A 22,733-nucleotide genomic window follows, 5' to 3' on the forward strand; every position below is an offset into this window, starting at 1 on the left:
CGCTTTGTAGATAGCTAAACGAAAACACAAGTTATGCTTACACGTATAACTGATACACATACACCGACACGAGTTTAGCCGAATGAGCTGGCTAGCAGTCGTAACGCGCAAGGAGCGCGGAGCGCATGCTCGGGCTTCGCTCCACTGCGACTGCGCCTTGGAAGCCATCGGCCACCGATTGTCCTTATCAATGTCGAGAGTTTACTAGAACAAGTGGCCCAAATACGCGGATTTTCATACAATTCGAGAAGAATCCCATAAAAATCAATCGGTGTCTATAAAAAGAAATCTTGATTGGAAAATGTATTAAATGTAAACATTGTGTACAGTAGGGGGCCAAATTAGATTAAGTGTTTCTGATGTGCTACCGTACTGGTATTTTCGTGTTATTACTGCTGTTAATATCCTTGGATTCCAGGGATTGTTCTTCCAATATACAATATGACGTTGCTAGTAAAATATCCTTTAACACGTAAGTAATTCATACATTTGTAGATTCTATACTGTCGATAATGGTAATTGTACATCATAATTAGTAATACATCACAATTATATTTTTATTTAAAAATAAAATGTCGAATCCTTAGCGTTCAAGCATGGGCAGTTAAGCTTGGAACAGAATTATATCACTTCGGAGAATTTATTACGAGAAAGAAGGAAGTTCAAGACGTAAGATCCTTTACATTTATTTTATTATATCAATTTGTTTTAGATTAGTTATAGTAAATTATGCATATTATTTTAGAGCTTTAAATCAGCACAGATTGAATCAAGAGATGGGGAAAAATTGGTTCAGAACATGGCAGACGATATACGTGCAATGATGGAACTTAAAATAAGCGCAGTTAAACGAATTGTGGAAGCGGCAGAAAATATGGCATTCGATAAACAAAATGAACCGGTACCTGAAGATTTTCAGTTCTACAATAGCAAAGAAATGGAAGACCTTTACGAAGACCAATCTTTGACGACGACTCCTGAACCAGAATTTACCATGGAAAACTGGATAATACGACCTCCGTCAAAAAATGCACATTTGCTACAAAATCCTCACTTTTCTAATATCCCTGTTAATATTAACATTAGTAGTGTCCATGTCCCAACAAACGTATACACCTGGGGTGAGAGTAATTCTAATGATATTATAATTGATATTTATTAGTGTAACACTTATTATTATAAATCACTAATAATATAATAACTGTTGATTTTAGCAACTGAAGTCATCAAAGGTATTCACTGGTCAGAAGGTTTAGATACACATTTTATTAACAATTATCAAAGCGATCCAACGTTATCTTGGCAATACTTTGGTAGCTCAACTGGGTTTATGAGACACTATCCTGGTAATATATAAAAATTAATTTAATTTTATAATAATTATTTACATTGAAAGTTAAATTTTAATTTATCGGATTTTGCAGCAATGAAATGGCGTGCTGATCCTGTTGATATATATGACTGCCGCACGAGAGCTTGGTACATGGAGGCAGCTGCCAGCCCTAAGGATGTTGTTATTTTAGTTGATCGTAGTGGGTCCATGACAGGCCAAAGAAGGGATATAGCCAAACACGTAGTCACCAATATCTTAGATACTCTTGGCAATAATGATTTTGTTAGCGTTATGACTTTTGCCGATACTGTGGAGGAAATTGTACCGTGTTTCGAAGATTCTCTTGTTCAAGTTTGTATAATTTTTTTTATTATGAAACTTAAAATAGAAGAGATAAAATGTACACCATAATTTTATGCTTTTAGGCGACCTTAGCAAATCTACGGGAATTAAAATTGGCATTAGATAATTTTGAAACAATGGAAATAGCTAATTTCTCGGCAGCTTTGACAAGAGCGTTTGAGTTGTTAGAAATTTATAGAAATAATAGCGGTGGTGCCAACTGCAATCAGGTAAAAATTTATTTGTTTAAACATAGATTTTAACTACAAAAATATTCAAATATGAATTTACTGAGTAATAATATCCCTCTTAATAGTTTTTAAAGTAGTTTAATTTTAATGCAACATTTGTTTCAACATATATAAATATGTAGGCAATAATGCTCGTCACTGATGGCGTTCCGTACAACTACAAGGAGTTATTCGAAAGATTCAACTGGAAGTACGAGACCCCAGTGCGGGTGTTCACTTATCTGATAGGTCGCGAGGTAAAGGTAGTACCACTCCAGGTATTACTGTGTGTCGTAGTCATTGTGGGACCTGCATAATGTATCCCTTGTACCTTCTACCAGTACACCTTGAATGTGGTACTTTTATTTCTTCTATTATCCTATGTAATGTCATATCTGCATGCCTTGTAATTTGTCATTTAAATGTAATTCCTTCTTCCATTATCCATGTTTTTGTTGCTTCGCTTGAGGATTATGTTTGTTGTTATTGTCGTTTTTGTGGTAATATTATTTTGTATGTCTAAAATAACGAATGCAAGAGACTTGATCGTGTATTTGGTATTTTTTAAATATTTTTTTTAGTAGATATCCTAATTTAACTTAAATTACGTAAACTATGTAAATTTCGTTTTTTTTGCGATTTTCCAAACATAGATAGATATAGATATAAATTTATCAACTTTAATTGCATAAAAATGTATATCGGTAAAGAAGTGGATGGCTTTTAGAATTTAACTAACAACTTTTGATAACCTGTAGCCTTTAGTTTATTAGGTTCCCAATGCTTTTTCGCAAGGCTGCCTCAGATATCATATCACTCTTACGTAGAAACAGTGACACGTGACACGGTGAATAGAATAATATTTAGCGAGGTAACTCCAGGTAGCGGACGTGAGGGAAGTGAAGTGGATGGCTTGTGCGAACAGAGGGTTCTATGTGCACTTGAGTACGTTAGCTGAAGTACGGGAGAGGGTACTGGAGCATGTCAACGTATTGGCGAGGCCGTTGGTACTGCAGCGAGAAAAACATCCTGTTGTCTGGACTCCTGTCTATGCAAATGTTACGGTAAATATTAATACGAAAAATACTAAAGAATTGATATATGTCGTTTGATGTTTTTCCGCAAATGATCTGTGCATCAGCTTATTTCTGTTGTTTTCATTATGACTTTTTCATTAATGTACTTAAATATTGGTTAAAATACTCAAATAATTATAAGTTAGTCTCCTATACCGTGACTTTAGATGACAATGTTGTCGATTATTTAAAAAAATATTATTATTTGTAAACTAGTATTTTTTTTTTAAATAACATATATTTATACTGGCCTTTATTAGGATCCCAAAGTGGCAGATTATTTATGGGAGCAACGTGAGAGAGCTGAGCAAAAAGAGAGGTTTATGAGTCAGCGTAGGGACAAGGCGCTGTTTAATTCGGAGAAGGAACAAAACAGACGGTGGAAAATAACTCAGGTAATAAGACATTATGAACATGTCCTCTTGGCTAATTTCGACTATGGGCACAAAACTCTAAAAAGACTTGCCAAGATTATAGGGCTTATCGTATTGCACAAGTTAGTGCATGATAAGATGGTAAAACAGGCACAGCGCCAGATTTTCCATGCTTTTCGAAGGACGGTAGTGTACACAATGTTAATTTTCAAATTCAAAACTGCTACGAGACATTTTTTTATCAGCAGAACCCAACAACTTTTTATTGGCTCAACCTTAGTCTTAAACCCTAATGCTCGGAATCTGAATCAAAGAAAAATAATTATTACAATAAACCGTAAAATATTAGTTTTAAAAATTGTTCATGAACATGAAACTTTGTTTCAGATGAAACAGGGTCAGTATAGCGAACTTGGAAATTCTAAATACCAACTGATGACGTCTGTTTCGATGCCTGTTTACGATTTGCGACACAATGAGGTGAGTTTTCGTCTTAACATAAAAGCGTTCAAATTTTCTTAAAATCCCCAGAATATTATGAGTCTTGAAAAGAAGATTAAAGCGACTCTATGAAGACTTATTTAGAAATTATCTCTTTATTCTTCTTTTTAAGTGACTGAACTGTAAACCAACTATTCCAAATTCAAAATTTACTTTATGCATGTGAAAAGATTATTTTTATTAATACAAATTTTTACAGATTGGTTTATACTTATGTTTCCTAATAATATTGGACGTAAGCTGCTCCTACTTTTCATTGCTGTAAATATATTTTAATGTATATATTACTTCTTTATGAAATGTGTATAATCAAGTGCCTTTTAATAATATTCAGTTTTGTTTGATGGTTTCCCTCAGAACATCACAGAGAATGTACTGATAAATGAAGCTTACTGGGTATCAGTTACAAAAGAGGTACTACACTTAGAAAGTTTTGATGATTTTAATGTAAAGTTTTTGCAAGATACAAGAGAGTTTTTATGATTTAGTTTTTTGGATTTCAGTAACGGTAAAATCTTATTTGGCCCCGTTAGCGATGCATCTGTCCTCGATAGATGTGGACCGCCCGGTCTCGGTCGCTAGACGACTGACGATGTGTTGTTTAACCCTTTTGGCTTACTGTAGTATAGTAGTTTTCTACTAGATAGTAGGCGTAGACCACTAGGGTGTTATGAATTAACTTTTCTATCAGTTATCAAAGTTATTACTTTTGTGCAAGAATGACCATCTATATTACGCACACTATCTAATCAATAACAAGTATTTTTGCCTGAATTTAGCGATGTCTTCGTAGAGACATTTTAAACATTGACTTGTATTATGAAAGTAAATGTAAATATTTTTCATTAAGAGTTTTCTGCAGCCCGCCATGAGAGACGAATGGGGCTTTTGTATTTGTTAAGTTCAAAGTATTGTATCTAAGAATGACAAAACTTTTGATATACTAAAGATTTTTTAGTGTAATTAAGTTTTCTCATTTATAGAGGAAATTTTGATTACTAGTACAGGTTGTTATAATGCATTTACCTATATGTTGTTAATTTTATTGCATTCGTACGTCAACAACCAATCGCAGTCCGTAGAGGAGAACGGCCAGAAGGAGGTAGGCATTCGCTCTCATCAGACTAGTGTGAGTGGTGATGAATGAGCGTCGACGCAAGATGAAACATTTCAAACAGACCCCACGGAACAGCTGAACATAACCAAAACATAAATATCAAACAATACATAACTGTGACAAATAAACACATTAACATGCAAATCATATATTAAAAACTTCTTTAAAACGCTCCTGTGCGGTTTATTTGAAATAATCATATTATTATAAAATTATAAATTGTTCTGATTTATTTCTACCTGAATTATCAACCTGAAATTCGAAATTAAAATTTAAGTTTAAATAATAGAAGACAATCAAGTTAATTAAAGTAATAAATTTTCAAAATTTGAACCAAGTGATGGATGATACGTCTAATATAATGATTATGATTTTTCATGTTTATCTTTGGACTTGCTTACATTTATAAAAAGTATTTACAATGTCAACAGATTCTTGCAATGGACCGGAAAGGGTACCAGCCCATCTAGAATGTAGTGGGTTTTAGTATAAAGTGTAGTGTTTTTTATACGATAAAAGTCGTAATTTTTGATTGCGTAGAGTGCTAGAACCTGTAATGAAAAATCATTTAAATTAGTAATATTGAAGTCAAGTAGTTCGTAAATATATTTATATACCTAACGGGGCGTAGATGCTAGACGAAAAATAACTATTTGCTAGAGATAATAAAACTTTAAACGTTTATAATATTTAGTAGAAATTATAATAACAACAAATATGGGTTGAGTAGTGATAATCATTATTTATGCATTGATGTATATTTTATTTAATACATTATAACCATACCACCATTTTGAATTTTTAGCATTTTCGACAAATTTTATATTTTTGTCTTAAAATTATAGTTATTATTTGTGTAGATTTACGTAAAACTTAGAGGATTTTAAAAATTTTCAGATGCGTATAGCGAGATTACTAGGAGTGGCAGGAACTGATGTTCCCCTTTCTGAAATTCAAGCCTTGATGACACCATACAAGGTTACTTTAAATTCCTTTTCAATTGATTTATTAAGTAATTAGCAATAATTAATCGAATACATGTGAAACATTTGATTCAAACAGATCGGCGTGAATGGCTACGCTTTCATTGTGACTAATAATGGATACATTTTAATACATCCTGATCTACGGCCTGTTGTAAGTAAATAAGTTTAAGTTGTTAATATAACTCTAAGCAATTGCTTCAAAGATGAACAAGTGTATTGTTTGATGTGAATTTCACTTTACAACCGTTGAATGTCGGATTCAGTAATAATTTACATATTATGTATATCCACTAGGCCATGCCGGCTCAAGGTGAAATATTTCATTACAGTTTCAACAAATCTTAAAACCGAGCTACAACAGTGTGGATATGATTGAGGTCGAGTTGTTTGATGACGACAGGAGCCCTAGAAACTTCAGCAAAGAATTAACAGCGGTAAGGTTAACACAAAAATATTCTTATAAAGTATTATTCTATGTATATTTATACTAATAATATCGTATAAAAAGCCAACTTAAAAAAATATTAATTTAAAAAAATATATCAAATTCCTTTTTCAATGTAGAAGGACTTAGGTACTTATTAGTCAAAGTAAAAAATACCACCGGTTCGGAAAATAAAATTCCCAGATCGAAAACAATCGGTGTAGGAATAGTGTACAAATTTTCAATATCAGAAAGAAGGCAATCGTTTGACTCCGTCACTGATGTAATACTATTTATGTCGATATAGAAGAATATGATATTAGGAAACATACAAGTTGCGTGATATCAAATCATTCAATGATGTTAATGTTTCGTTTTTCAGCTCCGTAAGGAAATAATTGACCAAAAAACTGGAAACAAACTGATGAACATAAAATACCACATGGAAGACATGGTAAGCTTAGTGTGCCTTATTTTATCATGATGCAAGTTGCATCACAATCACTGACAAAGTAACAATATTATTCATTACTAGTTATCGACCGCGACTTCACTCGCGTTTTAGGGTTTGGTCGTGGTGTTATGACATAAAAAGGTAGCCTATGCCCATCCGTGGTGTTCAAGCTTGCTTCATACATTAAATTTATACCATCGGTTCAGTGGTTTGATGTTTGACAGAAACAGTTACTAATGCAATTTTAATTTAAGTATACATTGTTATTATGTATTTAGTTAACAGTAAAAAGCAACCGCATTAGGAGTCTCCACTTTTTTTTAAGTCAGATAAAAATAAAATACTATTGAAAATTTTGGTTTTTAAATACACGTATAATAAACAACCCATTAATTATTAGAGTATCACTTTTTTTTGGAGTTTAACTTCTTATGATGTAATAGGAGATACATTTCAAGGTCAAATTTGTATGCTACATCTATGTGTGTAACGCTTCAAAATAAGTATTTATGAAACGAGTTCTGAGTTGTTCTTATTTTACAGAAAAGGGTATCACGTGGCAAAAGACATTACTATTGGACTGGTATAAGTGATTCACCGTTTACTCTCGTTGTGTCGATACCCGAAAACTATGGTCGTCATCGCATAACGCCTCCTCCGACAGATGATATTCACCGTCTATCGTTAACGTCTAAAAATATATCCGCACGCCAATATCTGTCCAATAAGTGGAGCGTTCATCCCGATTGGTATGTAAACAATCTTTTATGATTTAAACATCTTACAACGATAAAATTAAACTTTGTCTTCGTAATTGCAATATTATAAGCATATTATATATATAACATTTTATTTTACTTAACACACAAATTTTATAAGTAACATGTCCATTAAAATTATTAATTTTGATTATTTCGATAACATGTTATTGATCTTCTATGTAGCTGTTAGATTGACTGATTGAATCATTAGTAATGTTATTAATCATTGATTTATTCATGTCATTACGAAATGTAATAAAAAAATGAGAATAAAATCATATAACTTCTTAAGTCTGAAGGCGTAGGATTAGAGCTTAATCCTACAACACAATGAACCACTGCGGACTAAAATGATACACAAAAAGATATTTCCAAAAGGACATAGCATCTTAAAAGTGACATAACATATCAAAAGAGTCGTAACATTTTACAAGGGATAACATGGTAGGTAGTACCTAAATTAGCAGAGTTAGAAATTCCCATTAGGTAACTCATTTGTAAGTTTGCTTTCCAATTTTATTATAATTATAAAAAATTACTATATGGAATTTTGTTTGCACGCTTCTGAAACCGTGATCTTCTGTGCCTTTTCTGTTCACGCAATGTAGATTTATTCCTAATAATATGTAGCAATGAACATTTTTATCGTTTTTTCTAGGTTGTATTGTCGTCACTACGAGCGAACATTTTCATCTCCGGAAGCTGAACTGCTCTATTTCTTGGAAAGGGTCGCAAGGCCGGGCTGGCGTTGGCCCGCTAAGCCGCGACCTCCTGAACACCACAAGAACAAAGGACATGAGCGGCATAGTGAAGGTAATTCATTTTTATTTTTAGTTGATTCTATAAGTGTTAGTTTAGATGTTTTTTTAGCAAAATAATGGCGATGGAGAATTTCTTTTGATTAACACACGATTCAAATGTATTAATACCAGTCATGTACAGAATGTACATACTTTATAAATTAAAATAACTTATTAAAATTAACAAATTTCACACGTTTTAAATTTAATTTTTTCAGGTACAGAAGCAAGAGAAAGAAATAAATCACCAAATATTGCTCCACGAAATGAATATTATTGTGAGTCCTGTATTTTATTCAGTTTTGGTGAAAATAATTGCAATTGAAGATATCATAACATTTACGTATATATTTCTAGGCGACCATGGATTAATGCAGGCTCTGGTGTATGATGCTAGAAACACTGCATGGTTTAACAAAAGCATATCGGATTCTGCATCAGATGATAAAGCGTAAGTATCGATAATGTTAATTGTTATGTTTTTAATAAAATAAAATAAAAATATGTGCGTGAAACTCGGTAAGCACCTCTGATAGTAGGTAGTGAAACCTTTTTGCGCAAATAATCGATTTATTTTTAAACGTTACAGGTAAAAAATACATAATTAATTACGATTTTGATCATTTACACAGATTGCAACTAAAGAGATTTCATTTCACTTATTAAATAAGTTTTTTTTTTTAAATAACGGTATTAGTTCCTAAACTTCGCTCCTGTATTATCAACAGTTCAATTACATGACTAAAAACTGTGCATGTACAATATACGTACGATACACTATAAAGTATGATGATTTACAAAATTGACGTTTTTACACATTTTATGTTGCCTTTTACCCGGATAGCCCATTGACTAAAGTGATTGGATTATTGCCGAGGTAAAGTATAACATCAGGAATGGATTAATACGGTATAATTTGAGTATTTACACAAAACAGGGTTTGGATTGATTAATATTTTATTAAAATAAAACATTATCCTTAACAGTTTGTTAATACGTTGTTTTTTATTTAAATCATTAATGATTGAACTGCGGTTGGGGTAAAGATAACATTTAGTAATTTAATGTATTATTTTAAATAAGTGATGTGCAATCCAGGATCAAGTAAGTACTAGGATTATTTATAAGTATGCGGTATTAATTAATGTTTTATGCAGCTGATGGATCAAAGTAAGTTAAGGTAAACCGGAAGATATATTTTAATATGTTGCATTGTTTGTCGTTCAATTGACAAGAACTTCGTGATCGTGATTTGATATTATACAACAAGACAATTCCCGATTAGTTGGCGAAACTTCCTGCCTTTTTCTGATTAACTTTTTATTGACATATCATTTTGAAATTATGAGGAGATAGTAGTTTTACTAAAAAGCACATATGAATATAATTTCAATTAGTTATGCTCAAAAAACTATACTATTTACTTGTTAGTAAGGCTTTCTGCAAGCCCATCTGGGTAGGTATAATCAGACATTCTACCTACCACCAAACTGCAATACTTAGTATTGTTATTTTCCTGTTTGGGCTAGTGTACCTACAGGTGCAAGAGACATAACATCTTAGTTCCCAAGGTTGGTGGTACATTGGCCATGTTAGGAACAATATATATGGGCGTTGGTGATCACTTACCATCCGGTGGTCGAATTGCCCGTCCACTGACATATATCGTGAAATAAACTATATTTTCTATACATAAAATATAGATTCAACTGCAATGTTATATAATCGTTTCTGTTCCGATGTGCATTACATTCACATTTTAATTGCTAAAGCAACAGCATCTTGGAAATGAAAACATTTTTCGGAAATTTAGATAAAAGATAGTTGATATAATGGCAGTCAGATAACAATAAATTTACCAGCTCGTGGAGATGGTGCTTCTGTCTTACTTTTTGCTTAATTTTACGTGTTATTTGCAGCTATCAACGCAAGACGGTCAATTATTTTGATGAACACACGCTGTGTTTAAAAGTGTATTTGGTAGTGCAATATATGAGCTGTATTTTTTTAATTTTTATATTTTATTCCTACTTTATTTTATAAAAATAAATTATAACCGGAGTGACTATTGGACTCAACTATAATATTTATAATCTACATATTCTAGTTTTATAACATATGTTCTTGATAGTGTTTTCCAAAGAGGTTACGAAGTATTCTTACTACATGGTTGTCCGCAGGGCGGAGTTTATTCAACGTTTTGGATACATAGTTGCTTTCCTTGCAACGCACAGCGGCTTGACACGCTGGCAAACTCATCCTTCAAGGGACTACGATGACAAGTGAGCTATTATAGATAAACTATGAAATAGACATACATGACATTATATAAGAATAAAAAGTTACTGAAAAATAATTATATATTCATAATTATCTAGACCTGAATTCGGCAAGCAATGGCCTCGTGCAATAGACGAGGTGTGGTATCGTCGAGCCGTAGAACAGCACTACGTGGATCCCCTCAGCTTTGTTTACAGTGTGGATTTAAGTACAGAGAAGTTTCCTTTGAACGTTAGTTCTGCTATGGTTACGGCATCACACGCTGTGTTCCATGGTGACGGACATAGAAAAACACCAGCGGCTGTTGTCGGCTTCCAGTTTAAGCATGAACGATTGAGTGAGTGGTTCGAAAACATTACGACATCGGTAAGTTGCTTTAAAAATTATCTTATGAATCAATATATGAAATTTCTCTTGAGTTTTTCAAAACAACACAAATCATTCATTTGTGTAAGCCCTATTTAATACTTTTTAGTGCGAACACAACAAGGAATGTGTTACATGCTTGTCAGATAATTGGGACTGCTTCTTAGTAGACAGTAATGGATGGATCGTTGTCAGCAAAGACACAACTCAGACTGGTCAATTTTTTGGCAAGGTTAGTTTTCCATTCAAATTTTTCGGGTTCCTTATACTGGCATTGTACATTTTTATCCCTTTGCAGATAAGACCAGACATTATGATGCGGTTAGTTGAAGAGGATGTATTTAAACCAGTCCATATTATCGATTACCAAGCCGTCTGCTTCAGGGAGAAGAAAACTACAAATCCTGCATCTTCATTGTTAACGGTATTCATAACAAAAACATTTTTGTAACCTAAATACCACATTAACTTACTCCATAATAAACAATATCATTCACAAATTTCAGCCCTTGGAAAACTTAAGGCTTATAATGGCGTGGTTCCTTGCAACAACCGTCTGGATTTACAATTCAATAGCAGTCGGATTGGCTCAAGCTTCAAGTTACTCTTTCGACTATGGTATGTTTTTTAAGTAAATCTCTATAGATGTTATATGTTTTACAACAATTGTGTTTAATGCATCATAACTAATTATTGGAATAGAAACGGCAATTAAAGGTATTTAACTAACTATTTAAAAAATATTAAGTCGATGTCGCTCTTGCGCGTTGTCAGCATGGTCTGTAAATTGTGCATGACAACGAGCATAAAGTCAATACCTTTTTTAAATTACCAAATGTATATGTGCTGGTTATTTGATGTGCTTTGTGTACTTTAAAAAAATCGCTGAACGACAAAAACGATACCGATACATATGTATTAAATATTAAAAATGTAGGTACTAATGATTTCGAAATCTAAAAGGGTCTTTACTAATCTCGCAATTCTATATCACAATATAATTACTCCAAATCACTTGTTGCACATTTAGGATAAAACTACTTGAGTGCATGTACTGGTCTCTTATTGACTCGGGATAATTTTAGTTTATAGATATATCAAAATTCTATCATGGAGTCACAAATTGGATGTAGCCAAAATGTTCTATGACAGTAGTAACGACTCCATCTTGTTTTCAGAGTTTCTTACACCCACTGGTGAGTTTATAGATCGAGCACAGTAGACAGTGTTGTTAAATGGCACTGATGGAATTTCCGACCATTCTTTGCTATTTTACATATCAGTGTTTATTTGTAGATTGGATTTCGGAATGTGCATGTTTAATGGTTATCTTTAATATCCATTATATGATAGAATAGATCGTTAATCCCTCAAAGTTATAGTTCACCCGTTATTATGGCGGATGCATCATGCAATATCCCATTGTAAACGTATATGTTGTAGTTGCTTTTCTATGCATGTATGTACACAGAAGCGTTTAAAGAACGATTTAAGCTTTTACAACTGCGTCTATTATATGTCATAATTTATTAAGTTTATTTGTTTCGTCGTCCGGTAAAATATTTAAAATTTAAAGTTTAACCCACTATCTTTAAACTTTATTTTTATATATTTATAAAATTTAATGTACCTACTGATTTTACTGCTGCATGAAGCTCCTGAAAGAAAGTATTTACATTGCCAAATGATATACATTCTTTCCTCAAAAAGCTTAACGGTTTCAAAAATATTTGTTGTTTTTTGTACATAGTTTTATTTATATAATAAAGTCTCCCTTTATCTGCAATACATACTTTTTCAACAAATCTAAGTGAATGTTTTAGAAATACCGCCTTTTTTTAATTAAGTTTATTCAACTTTGAAAATAACGTTAATCTGCATGTAGGAGAAAATTAATATTGATATATTATTATACTCTTATCTTCTCTAATGCAGTTGCCTACCAGAATTACGAGAATGACGAAGACACTGACGACCCATCTATGTCAAAACCACCAACGCGTATGCTGGAGAGAGATTTCGAGAAGCTTGTCCTTATAAATCGGACGCGGCCGACGCCTTGCGATAGAGAAATGTACCTTTATCAGTTAGATTACAAAAATCTCGACGAGAAACTGAATAAGCCAGTGCGTGAATGTGACAGACCATTCTATGCGCAGTTAGTTAATTACACGAACATGCTGCTAGTTGTTGTTGACGCGATGTGCGCGAAGGTTGAAGTACCCATATTCTCGATAGATGCGACCGAAGTCCAGTACAATGAATCCTTGCCTTGCTTAAAGCACATGCATCCGTTGTACAGAAAACAACCGAACTCTTGCATTCGGAACCATACTGAAGTACGTACAGATTTAACATAATAAATATCTTTATATCTTTATATAATATCTTTTTTTGATCAATTAAATGTCATCCCAAAATTATTTAAAAAAAATGGAATATATAAAAAAATTGTCTTTCGGATACACATCGATTTAAGGCAATAATCTGAAATGTTAGTGTATTTTTTTGCATAGAGACAGAGTCAGTCCTAAAGTTCTTTTATTCAGTAACTCTATATAACTCTTTCCAGGAGAGTAATATTGACATGTGCGGGCGCGGTAGTCTACAACAGAAGAACATACTTTGGGTAACTCTAACCATAATTATAATCCTTCACTACTTCTAATTTAAAGCAAACATAGCCAAAGTCATTTAAAAGAATATTTATTATCTGTTTCCTAAAATTTTATTAAGAGCATTTGTTGTAAAGTTCAATAGATTATATTTATAAGTGTTTTTCATATAACTGCATTAATTTATTTTGAAATAGTTTATATTATACCTAATTACAGTAATTGAACATGTCATGCTACATATCAATAAGTAATTATTGTATTCCTATTACATATTTTAAAGATTCTTCAGATGTGGAGGATTAAATCATATCAACTAGTATTATCACTTTTACTAATAATTCTTGAATCTTCAGAGTTCTATTGATTTTAATTGTACATAAAATTTTAATTAACTAGTATAATTCGAATTTCAATATGACAAATAAACGCTTATTTATTAAATTAAATTTACTTTTTTTTCGTCTAATTACACATAAAAAAGTATCAATTTAGATGGTTAAATAAGTTAAAAACAAAATACATTACGATCGATATTTTACTAATTTATTTAAACTTTTTTATTATTTTCGATTTGTGTGAACATCTTTCCTCTCGCCATCAGATGCTACTAACCCATTTTCCAAGAGGCTATGATGTAAATGTTGCTTATTGCCAAGGTGAGATCTTATATGTTATATGTGACTAGTGTAAGACGTTCGTTTTTGTTATTTTATTTAATTTTCATCATTTAGTACTTAGATTATAAAGAAATGTACTTAGCAGAGTTTATGTTAATTTATAGTAATTATTTACCTAATAAGCATTAAATATAGATTGTAATATTTTGAATATCTTATGTATAAAATATTTTTAATATTTATTCAAAATAGTTTTTCGTTTTGTGAAAATTGTGATTAATTTGGTACAAATTAAATATTTATTATATTATTTTAAAATGTTTTATTATAACATAACAATATATCATTTACCAGCATACAAGAAGACTTTTACTAATAATTCAATTATAATTTAATGTTTCAATGATTTTTTTTAACAAATTATCTACTGCTAACATTTAAAATTTGAATCAAAAAGTGGTTATAACAATTATTTGAAATATTTTTCATTCAAAAACTTTTTTATGAGTATTTAATTTTTTCCAGTAGTTTCTGCTTTATATCTGGCAATAAATTCATTAATGTCAGCCATTATGGTTTGATATCTTTGGTGTCGTAGCAGGGACTCTTGGAGCTCTTCTAACTGCTCCCCACCTTCCATGAATGTTTTTAAGCTGTGTGTGGTACTACCACCCTCTCTATGCTCTGTCACTCTATCTTGAGGATAGTTATAAGTTCTTATTTTTTCATTCCTATTGCTGGAACCAATCTGAAACAAAATGTAATAATATTTTATTTGTGTAATAATAATTTAATTTAAAAAAATAAGTTTTTAATGTACACAATACTTAACTACACTTAGCACAACATATTAGTGTTAGGAGTAGATAAAGGTAACCTTATTCTCTAACAGGCAATCTTTATAATTTTTCTTATATTATAAAACACTGATTCTGAACTAGTACTTCACTTAATTTCTTTTACAGTTTCTTTAACAGATTTGTCATGTAACTTAATCATAAAAGTCAACTTATGCAAAGTATTGTATTTATTATAATAAGTAAATGAAATAGATCCCTCCCAAACGGAGAGAGAATTTTCCTAATCTGAAAATAAACGACAGAGTTCTGAGGATATTGTTTTGGAATTCTAGTATAATGCTTTTGCCAAATCAAGAAGTTTAAGATTGATAGCACACCTTAGGAATTAAACGATCGCCTCCTGGCTATTTCTACTCATATTCAATATATGTATTTAATTAGATTGACAAGAAAAAAAAAAACTCTTTCGTTGGTTTTTCTCAGGTCAGGGTATTTCCTTTTGTGAACCAGTGGTAGTGTTTAATTTGACTATCAATAAGTAAGTGTAATGCTTTTATATTGAATAAAGGAATTTGAGTTTGAGTTTGAAATAATTGTCAAATTTTGAGAGACTTACTAAGTATATATTTTCTCTGATAGTAAGTGGTCACCATCGCCAATGGACAATATAATAGCCATTTATTGACCCATTCTGGGGTTTGAACCCAGGAACTCGGATCTGCAGCCTCTATCTTGCCACTAAACCAATGAAACAGTCAAATCATATTACCTGTGACTTTCTTTCACTATTTATCTTAGAAGATTGTTCTTCTTCCTGCTTTTGAAGTAACAGTGTTCTCAGTTTTTGTAAAGCAATTTGCTTGTTTTTTATCTGTGATCTTCCTTCCTGACACTCAACTACTGTTCCTGTTGGAAGGTGGGTGATGCGGACAGCACTATCTGTAGTGTTCACATGCTGGCCACCAGCACCACTTGCTCTTTTAGTCTCTATACTTAGGTCTTTATCTGGTATTTCGAGTTCAATATCTGTAGCTAGCGGCAACACTGCTACAGACACTGTACTTGTGTGTATACGGCCTCCTTTCTCTGTAACAGGTATTCTTTGAACTCGATGTACACCTGCCTCCATTCTCATCAATTCCGGTGCTCCTAATCCCTGCACTAATAATGATCCCTTTCTGATTCCACCAATATCCGATTTTTCAATTGAAGCTATATCAACATCCCAATTTTTATATTTAGAATATTCGTGGTACAAATTGAAAAGTTCTTTAGCAAATAGCATTGACTCCTGTCCACCTGCACCAGCTGTAACCTCAATTAAAACACCTCCTTGAGTTAAATTTGGTTCTAAGAGGATAGCTTGTAGGTCACTATCAACTTCTTTCATCCTTGAGAGGTATATTTGGGCCTCTTCTTTGATCATCTTCTTTATTTCCTCGTCCTTCCCCTCCCGTTTATTTAGCTCTTTGAGAGAATCTATACTATCAAAAAGAGATATTCTCTGTTCAAGTACATTTACTATAGGTTTAATTTCATGTAGGCGCTTAGTTTCTTCATTTGTTTTCCGTGGTTTTGTATGTAATTTATCATGTTCTATTACCAATTGTTTTAAATATGTCTGAATGGCCGGATCGCTCAAATTTATTGAATCATGTGAGGAATATCTTCGTACTAACTTGATGTTTTCTGACTTCCAAAACGATCGTAAAAATGTTAATCTTGTTAATGACATTTTCAAAATTTTAACTAATATTTAATAGTGTTTAGATAAAACGCGAATTTTTAATTATTTTACAAAACAATTTCAATGTTATATTAAATGTCAAAACATAAATATAACCTTATTTTGCGATTTATGTAATTTGACATATTGGTGTCAGAGAGAAGACATATGACAATTCTACCAAAACCATAAATCAAAATCAGAAAGACGAAATAAAAATTGATAAAACTACAACAAAAAAAGGTCATGCTAATACGAGAGTTAAGTAAGGATTTGAGGAATTTTACTATTAAATGGAACTAAGGGTTTCTAAAATTCTCAAACAAAGGACTAGTTAGTAATGACATCTAGCGTCAAATAGCAACCACGTTAAATTAAGTAATTTTACATAGATGGCACAAGTGTATTCTCCTTTTTATGAATTCGCTAGCAATTACTCTCAGGCCTGGATTAACCATGGGCCGAGACTTCTATAGCTTCCTAAAATATTTATTTCTCCCACAACGGCATTTTATTATTAGTGATGATGTGTTTTTAATATTTTAACAAGATATGGCAACTGCCACAACCCTATTTAAAATAAGGAAATTACTTGCATTAGCAGCTCGTAAATGTCCCACTGCTGGAATAAAGGCCTCCTCTCCCTTTGAGGAGAAGGTTTGGAGCATATTCCACCACGCTGCTCCAATGCGGGTTGGTGGAATACACATGTGGCAGAATTTCGTTGAAATTAGACACATGCAGGTTTCCTCACGATGTTTTCCTTCACCGACGAGCACGAGATGAATTATAAACACAAATTAAGCACATGAAATTTCAGTGGTGCCTGCCTGGGTTTGAACCCGAAATCATCGGTTAAGATGCACGCGTTCTAACCACTGGGCCATCTCGACTCTTTTAATTACTTGGCTTCCACAATTTCGTTACAATATATTATTTAAATCAATGGATGCATACATTTCGAAGAATAAAAGAAAGAAAGAAACGAAAATAAATTATCAGATATTCTTATAAACAATCTGAATCTATGGTTTATTAAATTTGAATTTTTTTATAAAATACGAAGTTTCGTTATTTAGCATAATTACTAGTAGGTATGCCGAGCTTAACATAGAGATTTGCATCCCCTAGAAAGGTTAGGTATATTTTTACATATAAGTATATTTTTAAAATATGTCCACCCTTTTCACGCGTTGCAAGTAATTATCTCCATTTATTAATACGAAGATAATACAGACAACGAATTATTTCCTTCTCATTTAGGTATCACTTATGGCAAAAAAGGAAAAAAAGTTTTTTATTAATATAATTTTTTAACTGATCGTGCTATTTCGATTAATAATTTACTGTAATTTAAATAAACATGGATTAAATCTATTCCCACAGTCTCAGTCTGATGTAATTCAAATTTTACAAGAGTGAAGTTTCTTTTATGTCATCGGAAGGCTGACGGGCAAATGGGCCACCCGATGGTACCTACGTAGTTACTACCCCTCATAAATATTGACGCTCTAAGATATAATAACACTGGTAAACATTGTTTTTGTCACACGAACTTCGTTATGATTTATAATTACTTGGACTATTGTGATTTTCCTGTGAGGAAACAAGACAAACCCTGGGTTCCAACATAAATATTGTGTAACCTGTGTGAGGCACCACCTATTATGTTGGGCGAAACGAAAACCTAGATTTTTGTCATTTGTTATACCAATGATTTGGATGGAACCAAAGGCTCATGTAGGTAGGTGATTGTTATTTTTGTTTGACTCAAACTAAAGGCATTATTACTACTAAATCCAAACAAACTCTCCAGTATCTAAACTTGTCTTGATTTTACCTGCTCAGATGGGCTTGCTCAAAGCCAGGCCACCAAAATGCTGAAAATTGCTTGAAAATATATTATAAGTATATCCAAATTATATAAGTAGAAAGCAATATTTAGTGGCTTGAAATATACAATTATTAATTATCAAGAATATCTTGATGAAAAATCCAATATCGTTACATCCTAACCCGTTATTTTTTTTTCGTGATCTTAAGCTCTAACCGTCTTACTACTAAACGTTCGAAACAAAAGAACACAAATTTTTAAATCCAAGTTTTAAAAAAAGTCCAAAATGTATAATTGGGATATAACATACATGGTGTTCACATTATATATTCGATGAGGCAGACAATTTCATTATATACATTGAAACGCTATAAAACACTTACATATTAATTTTATGACCTTTCGCGTTGCATGCGCGTAATGACGGGTCATTTCTATGTCAAATGTGATAGGAAAGTGAATTATAATGGCGTTCCAATTTAAACATTTCTTTGGACGCGCGATTACCACATTAACCGCAACGCTTCGCCTATTGATAGAATTATTAAATATATAAAAGAAGTTCCCTCTGGCGCACCGCAAGAACAGAATTTTTGCGTTATGCCACATTCACGCGCGAGTTATTAGCGCTAATGACTAGCGAACGGACAAACAGCTATTGTTAGCGCTCAGACCACATAACATCCTTCATATCTCTTTATATGAATTTATTTCTAAATTCATTCTTTAATTTAAATTATCACGTTATTCGAAATACCGTTCTATCTATTTTATTGAGAACGATATAGTAGGTACGAACAATCAAGTCAAAAATTGTAGACATTACGAATACAATAAAAGTCATGCACATTTACACATAAAAGTAAAAGTTAAGTACCAGCCTGTAAATGTCCCACTTCAGGGCCAAAGCCTCCTCTCCCTTTCTGGAGGGGGTTTCAAGTTTATTCCACCACGTTGCTCCAATGCGACACATATAGCAATTAGCAGTATTTCATTGAAATTAGACACATGCAGGTTACCTGGCGATGTTTTTCTTCACTGTTGAGCACAAAATAAGTTAAAAACGTAATTATTGCACATGAAAATGCAGTGGTGCTTGCCAGTGTTTGAATCCTCAATCATCGGTTAAGATGCATACGTTCTAACCAATGGGACAACTCGGCTATTTCATACTGTTAATAAGAATGAATAAATGCGTACAAAAATTGCTACTAATTTTAATGAGGTTAAAAATTTGTTAGGATTGTTAAAATCAAAAAGTAAATAAATTGTCATGACCAAAGTGTAACGCCTTCCCACAGTCAATTATTTAAGAGTTGAGGGAACTTAAAATTAAATATTCACTTAAAAAATACAATACAATTATAATAGCCTTATTATCTCTACTCAGACTGAAAAAACCAAACGTAAACTATACGAACAAAAATAAATAATCGCAACAGTCTAGATAGAACATTGTAAATAAACTGAAGACCTCAACTTAAAAACATGACATTCACTCTCAATAGTCTTACATAATTAATTTGATTAAATAAGGCGGTGTAAGTGAAGTAAACCCACGTCTGTTTCAAATAAAAAAAATTAAATCACTTTTCAAAAATCGAATCAAGTAAACTTCACAATGAAGCGTTCTTGAATTGTCGATTTTAAAATACTACCACCATTTCGGAAAGCAGCTTCCAGCGAGAAGAAACGGCAAGAAACTCGCATAGTTGCTCTTTTCAAATAAACAGATTTACAATGCTGCTTTTTACAATAATTGATGATGAAATGAAAAAAATACAATGTGACCTGTGATATAACCCGAGCCTAAATCCAGAAGTTTTTTTCTAAAAAGTACTTTTTTAATGAATAATGAGATTTATTTATTAATTTAGTCTTAATAAACTTTTTAAATTTTGTAAACGGTAAATTGATTGCATTTCCTGGTATCTTATTATATATGCGTATACATTGCCCAAAAACGTTCTTTGCACCGTATGCAAACGGAAAGTAGGGGTTACAAGTTTATTCTTATTTCTTGTTTCTTGTATTGTACTTGTACAACTAATCAATCCATAGAATCAACGTAATGGATTTGCCTCCAAATCGTCTCTTTAATGGGAGAGAAAGCCTTATTACAGCTGATCTGTACGAGTACACTGTTAAGAACCAGCGTTTTTTACTAATGTATAATACTAATAATCCAATAATACTAAATAATCTAACTAATAAATAATAATTGGTTGTTTTCTACGAAATGATTGTAATGAAAAATGGCACAATTTCTATAAGTTACCATTGAATATTTATTATAATAAGCATTAATATTTCGTTACATTTTGTGGTTTTTGTGCGTGTTCCATTATAATCTAATTGTGAATAATAGGTATTCCAAGATTAAAAGTGAAAGCAATTCTAGACTAGTTTTGTAAAACTACAATAGAAAAAGTTAGGGAAATTATAAAATAAAAAAACAACGCCTAGACTTTGTGGTAAATTACATTTTTAAAGATATTTTTATAGCTGGCTTGTAATTGCTTTTTTTCAACGTTGTATGTGTCAACATTTAATATAACCACCACCACTCATTTTGTTTCTAAAAAGCGCTGAATTTCATTTAAAATGCCTACTGATATTATCTGCTAAATTTCATTTTTATAATAAGTATTACAATTTTACGATAGAATATATATTCTGTTAATAATTATCTGTCTGTATCTTGACTGATTAAATGACAAGAGCGAAACGGCCCAGAGGCTAAAAATCGGTTAATCACCACTGAGTTTTCGTGCTGAACTTATGCCTATAAAATTTATCTGGAAGGAAATATACATGTATTGAATGAGACACATGTATTCAATAAACAATCAAGAGCAGAGAAGGCATAAAATCGAGACATAAACAGGCCTGATACTCTTTTAAAAACCGTACCGAAACCTTAGTATCTAGACCAAATTGAAAACAGCAGATACAAAGACATGTGCGTTTGATATAAATAATTACGAGTATAATAATTACATTTGACCTACCAGTCGGGTCACGTTTTGAACTTTTTCATAGTTAAAATATGATATAGATTTGACATGTGTTTTTTTTTAACTTAATTCCGCACTTCATGCTTCCTCAGATAACCAATATTTTGGATTTTTAAGTCAATGATTTAATTTTATATTTACCATGTGATGTAATCAATGCATAAATTAAAATATGTATGAATTAAACTGGAATAGGTGGAATAGTCTAGTCAAATGTTAATTAGCCCATCATACAGAAACTGATTATAAAAAAATATGAAATAATTTTCAATCTTTTAGTTTGCAGGTATCTAGAAATTTTTTTCTCGTCAACTATATCTACGCTTGTCATTATGACGTTATCGTGATATGCTCGAGGCTATTTAAAGACCGTATCGAAATCGATACATCATATTTATTACATAATACTAGCTGCAAATGACACGGTAGCTACGCTGTCTGTTCACTCGTTTACTCAAACAGCATTGAATTAAATTGATAGCGCCTTATACGCGATAATGGCGGCTAATGCTGCATAATTACAGACGAACGAGTTCTTGGGCATTTTTACATGAGTGAAACTTGCGACTATATTGTCGATAGCGCCGAAAAAGTGACAATATAAACATTAATACAAATAAATAAATAGGAAATCTTTTGATTTGACACTTCTGACATTTGATGGATAAGTTTTTTTTATGTTCAATATTTTATCGTTATATTTTTATAGCTACAAAGACATGCACATTTGTCTAAATAGAAAAAATTGCGTTTTAACAGTATGCACTTGTTAGATTTTTTTATTCAATTTATAATTAATAATTACAATAAAACCAAACAATTACCTTAATTAAAATATACTTTATTCAAGTAGGCTTTTATCGTCATTTAACCAACTATTTTAAAGTAAAACTACCACCGGTTCGGAATGTAGATTCTACCGAGAAGAACCGGCAAGAAACTCAGTAGTTACTCTTTTTCAATGTCCAAAAATACAATCATGTTAGTTAAATACAATTATACTAACTTTGTATATATAATACTAACTTTGTATATTGATAATTGCAAAAGACACAATTCATATATTCATCAATAATT

General features: G+C 31.9%; 2 protein-coding genes across 9 annotated transcripts; one reads left to right on the forward strand and one right to left on the reverse strand.

The window, feature by feature from the left end:
- The first annotated feature begins 99 nt into the window (after positions 1–99).
- LOC125068215 (voltage-dependent calcium channel subunit alpha-2/delta-3) lies at positions 100–14,544 on the forward strand. 8 transcript variants are annotated; one of them, XM_047677322.1, is made up of 28 exons: positions 100–472; positions 588–669; positions 746–1,121; positions 1,215–1,346; positions 1,425–1,684; positions 1,759–1,905; positions 2,049–2,168; positions 2,787–2,969; positions 3,242–3,376; positions 3,743–3,835; positions 4,214–4,270; positions 4,932–4,958; positions 5,871–5,951; positions 6,036–6,110; positions 6,289–6,393; positions 6,766–6,837; positions 7,381–7,586; positions 8,257–8,411; positions 8,617–8,676; positions 8,756–8,849; positions 10,579–10,680; positions 10,777–11,044; positions 11,154–11,276; positions 11,343–11,468; positions 11,551–11,662; positions 12,223–12,240; positions 12,980–13,383; positions 13,617–14,544. In XM_047677322.1, exons 1-28 carry the CDS (start codon positions 360–362, stop codon positions 13,710–13,712), a joined length of 3,822 nt encoding a protein of 1,273 aa, XP_047533278.1. In that variant the 5' UTR covers positions 100–359; the 3' UTR covers positions 13,713–14,544. The 8 variants fall into 8 exon arrangements, with proteins under 8 accessions (XP_047533278.1, XP_047533358.1, XP_047533420.1 ...); XM_047677402.1 differs by having other exon boundaries at positions 2,049–2,162; XM_047677464.1 differs by lacking the exon at positions 12,223–12,240.
- Positions 14,545–14,586: 42 nt separating this feature from the next.
- LOC125068665 (peptide chain release factor 1) lies at positions 14,587–16,920 on the reverse strand. Its single transcript, XM_047677976.1, has 2 exons — positions 15,849–16,920; positions 14,587–15,027 (listed from the first exon to the last, which is right to left on the reverse strand). The coding sequence occupies exons 1-2, from the start codon at positions 16,812–16,814 to the stop codon at positions 14,791–14,793; spliced, it is 1,203 nt and encodes a 400-aa protein (XP_047533932.1). The 5' UTR covers positions 16,815–16,920; the 3' UTR covers positions 14,587–14,790.
- Between the last annotated feature and the right edge of the window lie 5,813 nt (positions 16,921–22,733).

Source organism: Vanessa atalanta, chromosome 1 (assembly GCF_905147765.1).
Source record: "Vanessa atalanta chromosome 1, ilVanAtal1.2, whole genome shotgun sequence".
In the NCBI taxonomy this organism is placed as follows: domain Eukaryota; kingdom Metazoa; phylum Arthropoda; class Insecta; order Lepidoptera; family Nymphalidae; genus Vanessa; species Vanessa atalanta.

Bases quoted from the DNA above. Each gene is read 5' to 3' on its own strand.
- LOC125068215 (XM_047677322.1), top strand. From the start codon at position 360: ATGTGCTACCGTACTGGTATTTTCGTGTTATTACTGCTGTTAATATCC. The intron at 1,906-2,048 runs GTAAAAATTTAT...ATAAATATGTAG, and splicing joins GTGGTGCCAACTGCAATCAG to GCAATAATGCTCGTCACTGA. The intron at 8,412-8,616 runs GTAATTCATTTT...TAATTTTTTCAG, and splicing joins ACATGAGCGGCATAGTGAAG to GTACAGAAGCAAGAGAAAGA.
- LOC125068665 (XM_047677976.1), bottom strand. From the start codon at position 16,814: ATGTCATTAACAAGATTAACATTTTTACGATCGTTTTGGAAGTCAGAA. The intron at 15,028-15,848 runs GTAATATGATTT...ATTTTGTTTCAG, and splicing joins ATAGTGAAAGAAAGTCACAG to ATTGGTTCCAGCAATAGGAA.